The sequence below is a fragment of the Chelon labrosus genome (genome assembly GCF_963514085.1).
Source record: "Chelon labrosus genome assembly, chromosome: 2".
Classification (NCBI taxonomy): Eukaryota; Metazoa; Chordata; class Actinopteri; order Mugiliformes; family Mugilidae; genus Chelon; species Chelon labrosus.
In genome coordinates, this window is record NC_140338.1 from 16,828,412 (window position 1) to 16,846,638 (window position 18,227).

Consider the following 18,227-nt stretch of genomic DNA (forward strand, 5'->3'; position numbering starts at 1 on the left):
AATACAGTGTTTTCCAGTTACTGGTCATTATACACTAATGCAAACACACTAATGAATACTATTTTCCATTTATTGTTATGGCTACCCTTAAATCCTCCACATTTGTTACAGTCAAGCCCATGCGGGGACAGTGTGAGTGGGTTGTCCGTCTCATGTGAGCTGATTGCTTTGAAGAAATGGACAGGCAAAAAGGACAAGCTCAGGTCTGTCTGCAGACTTTACTTTTTTATTTTTTTTAACAGATCAAACGCAGGGGAATGAGGTCGAAGCAGAGAACCATGAAAAGATTAAGGGAGAATAAGGGAAAAATGCAAGGACACTGTCGAAGGTAGACAACTAAGAACGAGAACATCAGCTCACACAAGCCAGTGCTTTTGTCTGTGCTCATCCTGGTGAGGGCTGGTTGTCTCCAAAGACTTTCTGCCATCTTTACACAGGCTGAAACATCCACTGCCTCATGTAAGGTCGAAGAACAATGTGTGTCCCAATGTGGTGTTGTCACTGTTCAGTTGTGCATGCTGGTTAAAAATAAAAATTTGGAAATTAAAGAGTACTTTTTAAAGGCTTTTCATTTTACCGCCTGCAGCGGGTAGCTTGTGTTCTCCGTGTTGAATGTAAGACCAACCCCTGTTCATCTCAGTGTGCTTTTCAGGAACTCACAGTTTGAATGTTCTCAAATATGTCAAACATTTCAAACTTCAAAGTATGGCCTCAGATGTGCCCCGTTGCAGCGTGCTTGATTCGAATATCTTGAGCAAGCTTTGATCTCGGATTCCTCGTGCAAGCAGTTATTCAAAATACATTTCTGTTCCTGCAAGATTCAAAGTAATTCCTATTGTACACCGAAATTCAGAGGGGGAGTGCACACAGGGAAGGCCACGTCATAAATCTCTCTCACAAAAAAAAGAGCAGTAACCAGCTAAAAATACACAAATGTATTTGGCAAAATCACTTGTGTACATAAATGCGTTTGCATAGTCAGAGCAAATTGTTTGTTTGCAGACTGGGAAGCATCGTTTGGCAGGTATGAGTTCATCAGTCTCTGACTATCACTTGGCATCCAGGTCATCTATCCTCATGGTTATAAAGCCACAAAGAATGCTTTAAATCCAGTGTTTCCTCCCACACTTCTTAATTCCGCACCCCCCCTCCTCCCATATTAGGACAGGTTGAGTCAACATCAGCGTGACCTCCAGTGCTCAGAATAACTCTACCAAAAGTGTGTGTACTTACAAATGTTTGGTGTCTGGGTGGGTGTGCGCGTGCACGCGTGTCGGAGTGTTTTCTAGTGCGCGTTTCATTGTGTTTGGTTGTGTACCTGCTCTCTGTGATAAGGGCCGGTGCAGAGCACGTCCTTTGTTCTGCCAGAATTACTCATCCCTCTGTGTCGGCATGGATAATTTAAACCCTGCTTAATCCAAAGTTCGGCCCTGGATAGTTAAAACCTGAGCTTGGTGTCATGGCGTTGCTGTGTGGGTTTGTTCGCCATTGTCTCAAAACGCATTGATGTTATTTTTCTCTCTCTCTCTCAGTTTCTGCTCCATGTGTGGGTAAATATCCGAGTTAAAATGTAGGATATGTGTGGGTATCTCAACAAGCCTCTTGTGTGATCTTTGAGTGTGTCTGTGTGTTTTGAAGTGTTTATCTGTTGGCAAACACACACACACTCCTACTCATGTGTCTTGCACCGCGTGGCTGGAATTCATGTTAATTCAAGTAGCCACAACAAGTGTTTCTTTTCCTGTTGGCCATCTGAGTCACGGGCTGCAACCGAGGTGTGACACACAAGTCTGTCTCTCTCTGGTCTTCTACATCTCTCTGCGTTGCTATCTTGGTTTTCCACCCATTAATTGTCCGCCTTCCTTCCTTTCTGTCTCTTCCTCTTCTGTGTTGTTCTGCCCTCCTCTCCTTCCTTCTCTAGCTCCTTCCCTCTTTGCCTCGATTGCTTGTATTTGTCGACGCCCTCCCTCCCCCTCTTGTGACTCCCTCCTCTCTCTATCTCTCTCTCTCTCTCTCTCTCTCTCGCTCTCTCTCTCTCTCACTGGTCTCACTTTCCGTCAAGCCAGCCGCAGCAGCAGCAGTAGCGCCAGTGGCTCACCCTGGCCAGTTCTCAGTCACAGCGGAGGCTGCAGTGTAGTGTATGTCTGCGTGTGTGCGTGTGTGTTTTATGTGTTTCCGTGTTTACTGTTCATGTATCAGCCAGCGTGCCTGCGGCTCTTGAAAGAGTGAATCTATACGGAGTTACTCTAACCGAGGACTGGAGGAAGAAATGTAAGAAGACCGTTCTGGAGCTCATTAGGAGGAAGAAGGAAGACAACATCACTTTTTGGTCTCTCTCTCTCTCTCTCTCTCTCTCTCTCTCTCTCTCTCTCTCTCTCTCTCTCTCTCGCTCTTTTTCTGTCAGACTCTGTAGCTCTTCTTTCACTCTTTCTGCCTCGCTTGCTGCTGCTAGGATTCACTCAGACATAACTGTAAGTGGACTTCCTTGAGTGTGTGCGTGTGTGTGTCTACTGTATTTGTTTTGTGTGTGTGATCCAAGTCAATCTTAAGTTACTGCAGCCATAGCTTGTGCCTGAGTGCACATATTTGCATGCTAGAATAAATGGCATGTCATAACATCTCTGATGACTTAATTAGGCCAATTTGTAGAAGCCCTATTTGTATTGAGGGAGCAGCGTATTCATGTAGACATTACTGACCTCCGCGGTATAAATCTGTTCATATTCATAAATGCTAATAACACGCCAGACACATATTATTCAGTGAGTGCCAAACTGTCACTGTTGCCATTTATATAAAATGTCATTTGTTGGCGTAGCATGTGAATGAATGCCCTCTCCTCCAGGTATCCTCTGCAGCTTTGTGGGTGTGTGAGGGGGAGACAGATGGGGAGAGAGCGAATGATTGAGGGTGTGTGTGTGTGTGTGTCACTCTGTCACCCAGGGCATGGAGAAAATCAATAGACGTAAAGCTGGAGTTGGGCCGTTTACCTCTGCCAAGTGATGAGCTGACACTGTGGCCTTTAAGGGTCCTCACGCCGAGGCTTGGGTAGCCCTGCAGTCTGTCAGCTCTGCTTGCTTCTGCACAAGCGTCTTTCATTTCTCACGTGTGATTGATCTCTTGCGGGTGCGGTTTTGAGAGCTCTTTTGTGATAAGTTTGTCTAAAACGTCACGTAAAGCTGTCACTCTTTTATTTTTGTTTTATTTTTTCTGAAAAAAAATAGGGAGGCCATCGATCAAAAGTTTTCTGTCGGTCGCTCCAGCGGCCGGTTGTCAAAGGAATGAGTAAGAGCAGGTGAAAAGATAGATAGAAAGAAGAGAGAGCCACAGCAGAGCATGTGAGATGGGAATAGAGGGAGACCATCATAATCAATCCTCCATGATCCTGGAAGAGCATCATTTGTCTTCTTCTCTCACTCCACTCCTCCTCTTGCCCTCATCTTTCTCTCATTTTCTGCGGTGTAGCTACTTTGATCTTGCATAAGAAGACGGTCTCCTGAGCTTCATTACTTTTAAAGCCTTCATCGTGAGTGGCCGTAAAAAGATGCTAAGGAATGGATTTCTAAGACCATTTACCAGACGTTCTGTAGCGACTTTCGAGTAATGGCTACATAGGGATATAATGTTCCTCCGTGGACTGTAATGGCCTTTCTGTGCCTCCTGCTCTGGGTTATCGAGCCAAACCGGGATTGGCTATGATACGCCGGCGCGGAAGAATATGACATTGTACATATTAAGTGGTGCCCGCTGGGGATCCTGGCTCTGTTTAATTCATAAGGACACGGCACTCTGCTGCATCAACTCATACCTGAATGTGATGCTTTGGTTTCTGTGTGTTTCTTGGGAGTCCTGGCTTGTTTTGGTAAAACTTCCGCATGTGCATTATTCATGGTTACGGTACTTTTTCTCTAAGCACTGCCCTTGTCCTTCTCCTCCTGCGTGTGCACACATTTCTACCTGTGAATTGCCAATAAGCATATGGGGATTTGTATGGGGTGGCAGGAAAACGCTGGGAGAGGAAATGATTGAGAGAAAAGGTCAGCATACAGGATGCCCTTTTTTCATCTGATACAGAAGACTGCAGAGAGGCCAAAAGGGGGGGAGGGAGGGAAGGAGAGAAGGTAATGCAGTGTCCAGAAGAGGGAGGAAGCAAGATTAGAGGTATGAAGGTGACAAAAGAGCTGAAAGAAAGACCTCAAAACTGCCATGCATAATATTTTTAGCCAAAGGCAAGGCTCAGTGAGTCACGTCTCTGATGACTGACTTATGAGAGGAAATGTAGCAGTCATGTGACCTGTCAGCTTGGCTGTGTTTCGGGGTGCTACTGCAGCTCTTCCAGTCATGCCCACTTAACCACAGTTGCCTTATGACCCTAGATATATGACACTTTTTACAGTATCACACGGTAGATATTCAGCAATCCAACAATTTTTTTTCCTCCTGGTCCTGAAGTCAAGGTATCTATTGATTGTGATCTCAGTCCAGTCATCTTCCTCATTTAAAATCTTTATATCTCACTTTGTCAAATTCATTATAGTCGTTTTTTATGCAAGGTAACATGAGGTCAGGGAGGGATGTGGCATTAACGATTAGATCGTAGTCTTCTGTGAAATGTATTTAATAGTGAAGGCACTGAAATGTACACCTGTCAGGCATAACATTATGACCACCTGCCTAATATTGCGTAGGTCTCCCAACAGTTCTAACTCATCAGAAAATGGACATGGCCCTTCTGAGGGTGTCCTGTAGTGTCTGGCAACAGTATGTTGTTAGTGGGGGGCTTCGGGTCCTATGGGGGGCCTCTGTGGATCATCCCACAGATACTTGATCAGTTTGGGATGCAGGGATTTCGGAGGCCAGGTCAACACCTTGTGCTGTTTTTCACGTTTTTTTAGTTGTTCCTAAACCGTTTTTGTGTGTGTGTCTGTGTCAGGCTGCATCCTGCTGGGGATGGCTGCTGCCATCAAGGAGTGTCATTGCTATGGGGTGGGGTTGTCTGGTCTGGTCTGGCCTAGGTGGGTGGTACATGTCTAAGTAACATCCATGCAAATGAATGCCAGGTCCAAATGTTTCCCAGCAGAACATTGTATTGTCACAAGATGGTCAATGTTATTTACTTCTCCTGTCAGTGGAGCTTTAATTGAGTTTTAATGTTGAAGCTAATGGGTGTATAACAACACTGATGAGGATTTGTATTTAATGTGGATTTGTCATTCTACAACTAAAAGGATTACTCGATCAATGGACCAGCAGACACATACTCCTGGTCACACTGTGTATACTGTAGAAATACAACAAGAAATTGTTGGATTGTTTGGACTGATAAAGGCAAAATACACAGATAAAGCTAGAAATTCCCTTTTTCAGATTTTTATTTATTATTTATTAGTCAAGAAAAATAATTGTTGACAGCAGCCTTAGTCGTGATTGATGACCGAGCTGTTGCTAAGGTTACTATTATGTTGTATAATATAGATCTGGCCCTTTGAATATTTGCGTCCCATTTTCACTGGCTGACTTTGTTTTGTGGAACGTAGAAATTTGAGTATTTAGAAGCCCTCTGTGTTGTCTCACAATACCTGAAGGTCATTTACATGAATTACGACGTCTGTTTTGATCTTCAGAGGAAAGGTGAAGCATTCGACAGCCATGTAAAAGAGGGGCCAGGGTACAAATTGTCTTGTTTCGTAATGTCATTTTAGTGTTCGAAAGAACCATCAGCGGCACAAAAGCCTGGGAGTGAGAAATAAATTTAGAGGATGAAAGGAGCAGGAGCGGTGCTGCAGCATCTCGACCGTGTGAAGGCTGCAGATCTTTAATTAAAGTCTTTTTCCCCACTATGATGAAATATGTGGACTCACCTTTGTACCTGTTGTTAATTACTTGCACCGTGTGATAGCTTTGTTCACGGCTGCCTGTGTCCTTGCTGGTAGCGCTCCCTTCCCGTAGTAAGCATGTTGACGCCGTTACTTGCAGGTGCATTACTTGCATATATATACTTGTGTGTGTGTGTGTATTCGGGCACGCTCTTGAGGGTTGCGTACCGCGTGTGTTTTCCACAAATGTGGATCGTCTCTCTTCGTTATTGATGGGCTCATCCCCTACCTCTCTCTCTCCGTGACCCAGTTCTCGTGTGCTGACACCCCCTGTTCATATCATGCCTGCAGCAAACACATGTTGTCAGAGCAGTGAGAGAGGGGAGAAAGAGGATTAAAGAGAGACAGGAAAGGAGAGTGGATTGTATGTACCTTGTGTCAACATGATCCCACGTTTGTGCTTTTTTAGATCGCAAGGCTCTGAGTGATTTCTGACACATGACCTCCAAAAGAGTTTGTTGGTCTCTTGTTATTCTTTGCCACTGAGATGTAACCAGATGTTCTCTTCTCTGTCCTTTCTCTGCAGAGCTCCTTCCTGGGTAGTGCCACGTTTTCAGTAGGGGATCTGCTGAGGGCTAAAGATGAGCGACTGACCTTGAGTCTCAGGTAAGTGCATGCCTCTGTCATGCTCGCTGCTCTCTGTGTCCCTCCGGGCTAAACAGAATTCAGACTTCAGAGTCCAAAGGTTATGCCCCTTCACGCAAGAAGTAACAGATCAACTTAAACATGAAACTGAGTTGGGAAAAGAAACCACAGATGTCGCAACGGCATCTTCAGGAATGTTGCAGTAGCTTCCAGGGTTGTTTGTTTTCGGGGATGTTGTGTTGCATGTGGGAATACAGTACTGAGATATGCTGTAAGGGGGAGTCGGAATAACTGCTTTTCAGAGAGGCTTTTAAATGAAAGCAATAAAAACAAATGCCTGTGTCTTGCTCTAAACGTGGGCCAGTCACTTTTTATTTTTCAAAGACAATTTCGTTTGAAACACACACAGAGCCAAAAACTGAGCACCGCAGAGAAATGAATCAAGAAAAGAGAATTTAAGTGTTCGTTAGGCAGGAACGGATTCTGTGAAAAGGTCAGGAGCATGAGTGTGCTCTTTATCTTTAGTCATTCAAGCCAAAGTAAGACAATTGGTTGATAAAACTGACGGCGAAAACATTAAAGCTCTATATTCAGAAACACATTTCGTAGAACACACACTTCCTCGTGATTAAATCAGTATTTTTTAGCCACAAAGACGATTTGCTTCTTAAGGACACGTTTCACATCTCAACCAGTAGATAATATCTCGTCCTAAACAGGATTGTTGCTGTGTTACGTGATTACTAAGAACGACAATGAAGGTTTTGTGCTATTTACTGAAAAACTGCCAAAGTGTGTTATTCTATAGGTGATGCACTTTGGTAGATAGAAAGCAGCATTATGTCTGATTGTGAGCTTTTTTTTTTCTTGTCCCATCTGCTGGAACACTGTGTAAATGTTTCTTATGCTAGTAATGCTGACAGTTCAAACATTCACTGGAGTGCATGTGTTTGCTAAAATACTCTCTAAATGAGTATTTTGTCATCTAACGGATACAGTTAATAAAATAAATATGCACAATGTTTTATGTTTGTGCTGCTAGGGCATGTGATATAACAGCGAGAATATTTTTTCCTCCACCTGTAAACTGTTAAGACGAATGTGTCCCTGCCTCCTGTGTTTGTGTTGTCAGACTGCATTCCCTTTTTCCTTCACTCTCATAGTTGTGTCTGAAAATATGCCCTTTTGGCAATCTTCCTTTTTGTAGTCTCTTTTGTTATGCTTTTCATTTCCTGTAGGTGATCCCAGGTCACTGGGTATAATTGTATCTTGCATGATTGACTATACGAGCTGCAGTGAGACTAGAGATTGCAGCCTCCCCCCCAGTGTGCCTTCACATGTGTGTGTATATGCACACTTTCGTGCAGGTGTTTTTCTTATTCTTGAACAGCGCCGAATTGTCGTCTTACTCCCCTGTAGTCACACTGCACTGCTGTGTTTCTGGTTCACTTTGTTGTTTGGTAGAGTTTGTTTTATTCCCGAGGAAAACATAAAGTCCTCCCATGGTACCTACAGCACTGTCGCGATGCTTTTTAATAACTGAGGAAAAATCACTTTTCTCACATCAACAATTGCCTCGGTATTAAAAGATTGCCATTTCTACGCTCTCTTTGTCACCATCAATATAGGTTTTTTCTGCACAATGTGCAATCTTATCTTGTTCATTTACGTTCTTTAGCGCAGTGGTGGTCATGATTCTGAAACGGGGAAACAAAAATGATTTCTCCACGCAAATCACGTTGATTTCTTTTAGCTGTTACTGGTTCATCCAACCTTTTTTGACCTCTAAGAAAGGTTGGAGTTTCTTGTTGTAGGGGTCATTAAAACTGCATTTAAGATGTTTAAGAAAGCCATCGCCTGTGCAGATGTAAACTGGTCAACTCAGGGGTGCCCACACTTTTTTGGCTTGCGAGCTACTTTTACAATGACCAAGTCAAAGTGATCTACCCCTATATACATATATATATATATTTATATATATATATATACACACATATATATATATATATACATACATACATATGATAAACGTTTGTCTTGTTGTTTGTTTTGGGGTTGCAGCGGATACATGTTTTAGACTAACATCTAAAAAAATCTACCCGCACTACCATCGCGATCTACCGGTCGATCGCGATCGACGTAATGAGCACCCCTGGGTTAACCAATAAATGCACAATACTTAATATAGTAATATAGTGACCTGTTTAAGAACAAAAGATTATTCAAGTACTCCTCATTTAAAGTAGTTTAAGGTATACTGGGGGGGAACTCATGAGTCAAATAATGAGATGTACCACATTGAAAATACTTCCTACACAAGCTCACACACACACACTTGTTGTGGCCTGAAGAGCTGTGGCTGGTTTGGCATTGGAGTGTGAATGTGTTACACTGATAGTCAGTGATGCAAGCGTAACACGCACAGACATACCAAGAAAACGGTCTTAATTTGAAATGCCTTTTGCCTGTTGGTTCATCCAGTGAGAAAACATGTCAAAGACGAGCAGCTTTACATGAGTGTGTGTGTGATTCATTCTGGCCTGTTTGACTCGTGGAAGTGTCTGTGAGTCACAGTTCACATTAGTTCTGCTGGCCGAGCAGCCCGGGCGCTGCAGACATGGGCAGGAGTGCAGTTCCTTCTACCCGTCACAGAAACAGATGCTTCATTTTAATATCCAACAAAGGTTCAAAAAAGGCAACTGGACTTGTAGAGTTTTTTGAGAAGACGTTTCACCACTCATCCGAGTAGCTTCTTCAGTTCTAGGGGACTGGTGGGAAGTCATTCATTTTAATACAATGTTCTAATCCCCACTCAGTCGGTTGTTGCAGAAAGTCAGTTGATTTGAGCTCTTTTGCTCAGCAGAGGGAAAGTGGGAGTATATCTCCATGAGGCAAGCATTGATTCCCTTCAGTGAGTCTCAAAACCAATTGGACTTTGACCACTTCTTTTCATAAGCTCTCAATTTACATTGCTGCTGAGCATATGTGGAGAGGAAATTGGTATTTGACCAGCACCCGTGTGTTTTTTTTTTGTTTTTTTTTTGCTTTTGCTTCTGCCCTTCAGTAAAGTTCATTCCACTACAGGGCTGTCCACCTCAAAGCTCATTCCTTATTCCATTGAATAAGGAAATGTCCACTCCTCTCTCAAGTCTTGCACCATCTTTCATGCGTGGCTGTTCAGGATGTTTGTCACGGCTTGTTTTTGTTTCCTTTTAGGCATGACTGGTTTGATTTGGGTCACTTCTTTTTTAAGGTTCCCGACAGTGTTGCGTTGAATGAGTGTTGGACACGTGGACTCAACCCAGGTGAAGATCTATCAGTTTTCTTGATGCCAGAAACCAAGCAAAGGATGGTGAGAAATACAACGACCAAAAAGCGCACAGAGGTGCTTGCACAGACATACATGCTTATGAAAAACATGGACCCAGACACCATCAGGAAGTGAAAATTGAAGAATGAATTGAAGAAGAAAGGTTCTTTTAAGTTTTTGCATTCATTAATGAAGTAACAGATACCTTAAAGGGAGTTATTAATGACAAGGGTGCTCTGCACACAAGTTCAGCTCAAGTTTACCTGAAGGTGATTTTATACCCTGCCTGCAAAATATGTATGAGGAAAAAAAAAACGCCTTCCGAATGCCTTCATTTAAGGCTGCAGTCTCTATGAATTTGCTAGTAAATTCATTGAAGCTAAATGGAAATCATCACTTGTGGTGTGAAGGTTTCCGTTTTGATTGAGATTAAATTTGTAAAGATCAAAGTACGTCGTGCCGTCTGAGGTCAGAGTTTTAGATTGCTAGGATTACATGGAGTCTGCATGTGTGTGTAGATGGTTGTTTTTTTTACTTGAATGTGTTGGCAAACACTGGCTTATTTACGTATTCAGACAGTTCAGAGCAAGATTAGCACATGTGTGTTTTTGCTCTGCTTTGGGCTCCACCAACTTCTAAGTGAAGAAAGTTGCGAATCAGTGAGCTGAAAGATGCTAGAACCTGCTCAATAGCTGAAAGGAGCTCCTATTATCCTGTATAGTTCCTTATTAATTATAATCGTTTAATCGTTTTATAAACTTATGACTAATTAAAGCATAATTAGTACAGCTTTTACCTTATTCCCACATTGCTGTTCATTAATGAGTCATTAAATCTGCTGTTACTGTTAACCTTCCTCCACACTAAATATAAGACAGTGGGCAGTTGTTTCCATGCTGCCTTTGTCCTGGTACCCTCATAGTGCTTGTATTAATAAATCTTCCAGTTCATGTGTTATATGGACCAGGACTTCATGCCAGCTTCCCTTGTGACCAATAATAATGAAGGAGCTACTGTGATAGCTAATCATAGCTGTCTGCATACAATACATACCTGTAGTATTTGCTGCAGCAACACAACGTGGTTTTAAAATGTGAGCTATTTACCTTCAGTTTATTTATGCAACGTTATTGTTACTGGATTTTTTTTTTTTCTTTGCATTTTTGCATTTTCATTCAAGAAATCATTTGGCATGCATTTGGAATTGCTAAGCCTATCACTTCTAGCTGTGTGGACGTATTCTTTTACCAAATAACTTGTTGAAACTTGTTTCTGCGTTCAGATCAGTCTGGCAGGCACACCACATATTCTAAATCTAGCGTGGTTTTAAATGTGCACCCACGGCCCGAGTACTACACTCGATGTCAGCGCTGCAGAGGTCTCTCAATAATGTATGTCATGTATACACAACGAAAGAAAGATTGTTATCTGGTAAAGATGGTTTATCTTCTGCACACATGCACAGCAGTGAACAGTGTAGTCTAAATGGGACATGAGAAATGTGTGTACACCACATTAAGAAGTGTGTCCAGATGGAAAGCACGTGTTTTGATAAATTAGTGAAGCTCCCTCCAGTTTTTATAATGCTACCCCAGTCCTGTTTTGTCCATTGCACTTATTCTGCTGTCCCCTCAGTGTGGGGGACTGAGGGGACAGCAGAATAAGTGCAACACTGTAGTTCCCCTTTTGCACTTCTCGTTATCTCTAAAACTTTATGCACATGGTAAGAGAGGCACTCTATGACCCAGTTGTACAGCGCAGTTCCAGCTTTGATTTTGGTAGGAAATTGTATGTGTGTGTGTGTGTGTGTGTGTGTGTGTGTGTGTGTGTGTGTGTGTGTGTTGGTGTGCATGCATTTCATTTTGTGCATCAGAAATTTACCGTGGCATGGGGTACGTTATGATAGACGTGTTCGTCTGCTGCCAGGCTTCATGTCTTATTCATCCATTCCCATTGGGTAGAGCTTTTCTTTACTGTCCCACAGGTAACAGTTTAGCTGCTATCGTGAAAAAAATCATTTTACCCCCCTAGAGTTCTTAGTATCGCCCTCTCCCAATTCTCATACTTATCCACAGACAGCCAACTCTCGCTTACACAATATCCCCTGTGACCGATTTTATCCGAGCCTGACCTAAAAGCCTAAAGATCAACCATCTGATCCAGCTATACTGGAGAAGAATTGTGGTTGTGGGTAAAGTTGCGTGTGTGTGTGTGTGTGTGCTGGTGTTTATCATACTGTGGGGATATTAATCTTTCCACAGTGATTAGGGGAGAAAAAGCTGGTCCCCACCAGATAAACATTTTAGGGCTTGTTTCGGTATGTTGAGGTTAGAGGGTTTGAGGTATCTATGATGTATGGCTCAATAACGCACCGCGCCCCAAAAGCATCATATACAGTATCTGTGTGTGTGTTTGGGAGTCAGTCGTATTACATGATAAATTACGTGATTATGTCAACACAGTAAAACACATAAAATCGCTTATTAAGGTTTCGACAACATATTTTCATATTTAAATATGTGCTTTTGTTTAGCATATGTGTGCCCTGAATGAAACACAGTCTGGCTAATTACGCTCCTCTATTGAGTGCTGTTTCTTCCCTCCCCAGTGACAGGCGACGCACACCCGCATATATTACTGCATGTCATCATTTTCTCTCGCTCAATTTAAACCAGAGAATTGTTTAGTCTGATAAAACAGAAAGTGGAGTGAGTAGGATAATTATTAAACATATAAATGTCTTTATTTGTGGCTTCATTGTTTCATCACTGCAGCAGTGAAAAGAAGAACATATGTACTGACTCACTAAAGGACACTTAAAGCCATTTGAGGTTATGGCTGGTGGGCGATGTTTTATCTGTAGGCTGCACATTGAGAAGAGAGGTTTTTGCTTGTGCACGTGTGTGAGGGATCACCCAATAAAATGAATTTACTGCAGGTGAAGGCACGTGCACACACGTTATTAAAGTGCGTGCACGCAAACAGTCGCTGCAGTAAATGCAATATTGTTGACGCACACCATGTAGGTAAAAGAGGCAGAAAATGAGCTCTTTTGGAATAAAATAAATGCACATATGTCTCCTTCTTCCTTCTTCAATACTTAAACTGCTTCTTTTCTGCACAGCGTTTCTGCATATTCTGTGAGATCCCTCGGGCATTATGCCTCACGGGCAGAGTATGACATTAACTAGCTCGGCTTGTGGCGCTCCTTGGCATCCGAATGAAGCTCTGAGAGAAAAATGACCAACAAAAAGGGAATATTCAATCGACATCCTGCCTTAATTATCTGTCATGAGTAATTAAAGTTCCAATAAACTGAGCTGGAACATCAGGTGTACCTCCAAGCATAGTGCAGAGCCGTTAACCTAACATCCACATTAAACAAGATAATAGAGCTGGGCTTGGATCTATAAGTCCTGGTCAGTCATTCATCAGGCTCTTCCTGTGGTTCGTGTCTGTGGAACATAACACATATAGGTTAAAGTGATGGGCGAATGAGGTGTGGTGCTAAGAGCCAAAGATGGAGAAGAGAGATTCAATAAATCTGGCCCAGTGTTACGGCCCATGCTACGGGCAACGCTCATGCCAAGTCCCTGTCTAGGAGATGAGAGAATGATAATGAGGACAAACTGGAGGGAGGAAGGGGGAAAGAGAAAGTGTAAAAATAACACGTCTCGGGCTTCTGTTTATTTCTTTGTATGCCATGCTGTATTTTTGCCACAAGATTAAATTTTGGCGTTCCATCGTTCAAGCTCCCTGCTGAGGCGGTGAACAGAGAGCAATGCAATCTTTCCTTTTGCTCCGTCTCCAGTGTGTGCAGTGAAGAGAGGTCATGCATAATATCCTGCCTTGCCTCGCCATCATCAGCTCATGCGGATCATCATGCAATTCGGGGACCATTCTCAGACATATATAGGCTTTAAATAATTAAATGTTTGCATTTCTAACACGGTACATTGTAATAGTGACGTGCCTCTTCTTCTCCTCCTTATTGACCTAATTTATTGGGAGCTATAGAGTAGCTACATGTCAGCTGGCATCAAGTTCACACATACACACACATGCTTGACCCTCAGTTCCACACAGCTTTGTTTTGTGTTTGCACCTTTGTGAAATAGTGTATACAGACTCTGCCTCCAGTTTTCCAGTAATTGTGTTAGAGTCACAATTAGTGGAATGTGTTTGATACAGTGAGTCTATTACGGTGGGCACACTGGCTAAATTACACATTTATACAGTTTGACTCTTAGTATAGCCAAGTAACTGATTAGCCTGTTAGCTAATCTGTTATTTTCCAACTTTCTGGTGCAGAAATGCCTTGAAACCAGGCCAAACTTCCCCTACCTGCAAAAGTTTAGAGGGAGAAAAGTTGGTCTGGAGTCTCTCTGTTGGGAAATAATTATGCTCCAGCATAATGCTGGGCCAATAAAATCGTTTTGTTTTTTTACGACAAAATGGCTCTGATTGGTTGTGGGACTCCAGTATCCAGTTGTGTGCAGAGATAGTTTTTTTCCTTTATCAATTGAAACATGCCCCATACTGAAACCCAAACGGGGTGCCAGGTTATCCACATATGCAGTCTCTCTGAAATCCACCTCAAAGCTACAAATATTTTAGCATACGCCATTCAAATTCCTGCCCAGGGAAAAAAATTGAAAGTTTTGAAAAACATACTTACATAGCGATACTGTACGTCAAGTGATGTTGTCATTGTCTCTCCCTTTGCCAGGATGCTGCAATCCACATGAAAAGTATAGCAAACGTATGGATTGCTGATGCAGTGTATACAGAACATAACAGCCATTCTCCTGTAAAGGACAGGCTTGTACTGCATGTGCAGTGTATTTGAACCCACGTTCTTTTTGAGCTGTGCATACAATGACTTAATAACTCACCAGCCACAAATGTTGCCCTGCACACCCACGCAGATGCTTTCGCTTTACACCTTGGCTCATGTTAGTAGTGGAGAGAGCCAGTGTGACAGTCAATAGGATAAAGGTTAAGGTGTAATTTGGTGCAAACTTAATCGTACAGCAAAGCTAACAGGCAAATGAAAGAGATGTCAAACTTACTCCCGTGCAGTGCAGAGGTTTAATCAGCCAGAATAGATAACAGATTTTAATGAAAGATATATATTTTATTAAACTATCCTACGAACCTCACAAACATATTTCCACATTTAACCTTCATAGCGTACTCGCCGCATTTAGCTGTATAAAGTCAGAAAAGGTTACGTCTCCTTCTGTTGCTGTATTTGTTTTGCCGTCTGATTCCACTAACCTTTGGAAATCAATAGCATCACCAGTCCATTGCTGTTTTAAGCGTGTCAACAAAGATGACGAATTCACGTCTATTGGACTTGTGTTTGTCCAATCATCCATGATGCATATCCGCTGTGACATGAATCTTCTGTTAGCATAACAAGAAGCTCATGTTGACTCACAATGTTGACACTGTTTCTTGTAAACTGTGCGTTAGGCTACACTGCAGCGATGTGCTGCTCGGGTGTGTGGTCATTACTGTGCTTACCTGGAACTGTAGTTTATTTATATACCTCTGCTGTTTTTCTTGCTCACTACTCACACAGCTTCTGTTATTATTACTGCATACGTTCCAGTATTTGCATATATTCTGCCTTCCTATACTGCTCCATGTTAGTCTGAAGTTATATATTTCAGCAGTTCAACATACCGCATAGCACCAGATCCCTGTGTCTTCTCAACGTGAGAACCTCCAGAGCAGGAGCCTATGCAGAATACAAACTACTGGCCTCGTCTATACCAATGACCTGTGTCAATACAGCTCTTAAATCCATTTCATTTGCTGGAAATTGGAAGCAAGCTCTGTGCTGCCTGCCATAACCTGCTTTGAAAGGCTAGGTTTGATAGCAGTGAGTTACAGCTGACCTTTCTTATCGTGTGTGTGTGTGTGTTTTTTTAAGTGACTCGGAGTCCCTCGGGGACTGTTAGCCTTAGACTCACCTTGTTGTTATGATCTCAGTCTACTCAGTAACAAAAACATCTGTAAAACTTGGTTATTAACTACTATACGCATATGAATGTATGTTGAGCATTCTGGCGGGACATTGACCATCTAAAATAAAAGAGATATGAAAAGAAGAAGTAGAAGCCACTGTTGGTCTGGCATATGTGTCAAGAGTGAAGTGTTAAAATTGGTGTAATCCACTACGGCCACTGGTATTTGGACATTTTGGTCCTGAATTTCGGTCACATGCCGCAACAGGATTAGCTGTTAGCGTGCTAATATTAGCATTCAGCTCGTAACCTAGCTACTGACTGTAAGTGCACGGGGGCAGACGTAATATGGGTTAAGGCCGATGAACAAATGGTTGAGCCTGACAATTTGAGTGTGCCAAAAAGATCACAGAACAGCGGATAATCTTCTTTAATAAACGTAATAATAGGGCTTTTCATCTCGCACCACCCTCCGAGCAAGCTTCCTCGTCCGTCTTTTTTCATCTGTGTGGTATGTGATGTGTTTCAGGTTTTATTTTTACTCCATACCTGCTGCTGAGTGGTGCTGAGAAACTATACACTGGGCACGGCACACTCTTACAGCCTTCACATTCTGCCGCGATAAGTATGTTTAATGCCTGCAGAGCTCTTTACAAAAACGATTTAGCTGGGAACTTTTAAACATACACACTCAAACATTTTTTCATGCACTAGACGGCCAGAAATATTCAACAAACCACAGGTGCAGACTTCCTCAACTGAAGGTACACAGGCTGTCTACGCTTGCTGGTCTGATTGTAGCACATACTGAAAAGGACAGTCTGTCTACTGTGTTCCTCGACCAATACAGAAATTGATATCTATCGATAAACAGTGCATCCTAAGTGATCCTATGACAAGTATCCAGTAAGTACATACTGTGTGTTCACATTCAAATCTGACTCACATGCGTCACCAGCTAACACTCGACATCTGAGCTCAGTTTCGCGTTCTGTATGAAAATAAAAGTCAACATCATTTGGAGTGCAGTAGAATATTGTAACAGCTAACCATGAACAGTGCTGTTTGTTTTGAGTGTGTGTGTGTGTGTGCTCCTTAACATGAAGGCACTACACAAATTGTGAAACAAGCTGTAAAGCCACACTCTTTGATAGCACAGACGTTAAGTTATTTATCGCCACCATGTTGTTAGTTATTTTAGAGACTGGCACAAAGCTGAGGGTTAGTGTTATGGCACCCCTTGCAGGTGAACAAAGACAGTGGTAATTTTGAGGAAATAGTTACTTACCTCTGGCTACGTAGAAAATAAAAATGATCACATGGCTAGTTAACCACATGCCGAAGCAGAATCACCAATAGCCTACCCAGCAACAAGAAGGTAATACCTTATATTTAAAGACTCTGAATGTGCTTTTCCTTTCCAGGTGATCGTTAAAAAAATATCGGTTGTGTGTTTTTTTTCTGAATGAACCAGGCAAGTCCGTCAATGTGGCCAGGACGCATGTGTGATCACATGTTCACCCTTCCATGGTGACTCAGTAGTGGCCCCCAAAGCGTCTTCTCACCTGTACACTGAGCCGCTCACCTGCGATTGAATCAGTCATGACTCATGTTAACACCAAGTCTGAACAGGGCCGTAGATGAGCTGTGGCTCTGTACTCGGCTTGGATTAATACATTTCAGTTGGTCTAATTACAGTGAGTAAACCTTACTCATATGTAAGTGCATAAAACAGTGTCTCTAATCACATGTAAAGCATACACATCGAATTATTTTTTTTTATGAATATAGTTTCATTCTTGATCTGGGAACTGGTAGCTTGGCAGCATAATCCCACAGAGGGTTGTGTCATTGTCGTATCACACAGTCAGCAGAAGGAGTTTGTTGATTGTAGTATGTATTGAAGTTTGTTTTGTTGAAGAAACTCAAAAGCACTTAAGACTCCACAGTCCTGTTGGTTTAAGCATTAAAGGTGATGAAAATAAATATGGGCAGCAGATTGGCGTGGTGGTTAGCACTGATGCCTCACATCAAGAAGGTTCTGGGTTCTAATCCATCGGCCGACTGGGGCCTTTCTGTGTAGAGTTTGCATGTTCTCCCTGTGTCTGTGTGGGTTCTCTCCAGGTACTCCGGCTTCCTCCCACCATCCGAAGACATCCTCGTTAGGTTAATTGGTGATCCTAAATTGGCCGTAGGTGAGTGTGAATGGTTGTCTGTCTCTCTGTGTTAGCCCTGAGATAGACTGTATCCGCCTCTCGCCCGATGACAGCTGGGATAGGTTCCAGGCCCTGCGTGACCCTTCACAGGACAAGCGGTTACAGAAGACGAATGAAAATAAATAAGGGATACATTTGAATGCCCCAAATGAACTTGAAAGTTGAATGTGAGTTGTTTAACTTAGAAAAAAATGTGTTGGTAGATTTTAAGAGGCTTGGCCAAGATCTGAGATTTTGTAAAAGGCTTTTAACGATCTTTGTCACT

The 18,227-nt window shown here is 42.4% G+C and overlaps 1 protein-coding gene across 1 annotated transcript in view; it reads left to right on the forward strand.

The window, feature by feature from the left end:
- Positions 1-18,227, forward strand: part of inpp4b (inositol polyphosphate-4-phosphatase type II B) — a 124,125-nt gene that overhangs the window by 21,787 nt on the left and 84,111 nt on the right. Inside the window, exon 3 of the mRNA XM_084553567.1 lies at positions 6,403-6,482. Coding sequence (XP_084409693.1) covers positions 6,403-6,482 — 80 coding nt within the window. The remainder of the gene's footprint in view (positions 1-6,402; positions 6,483-18,227) is intronic.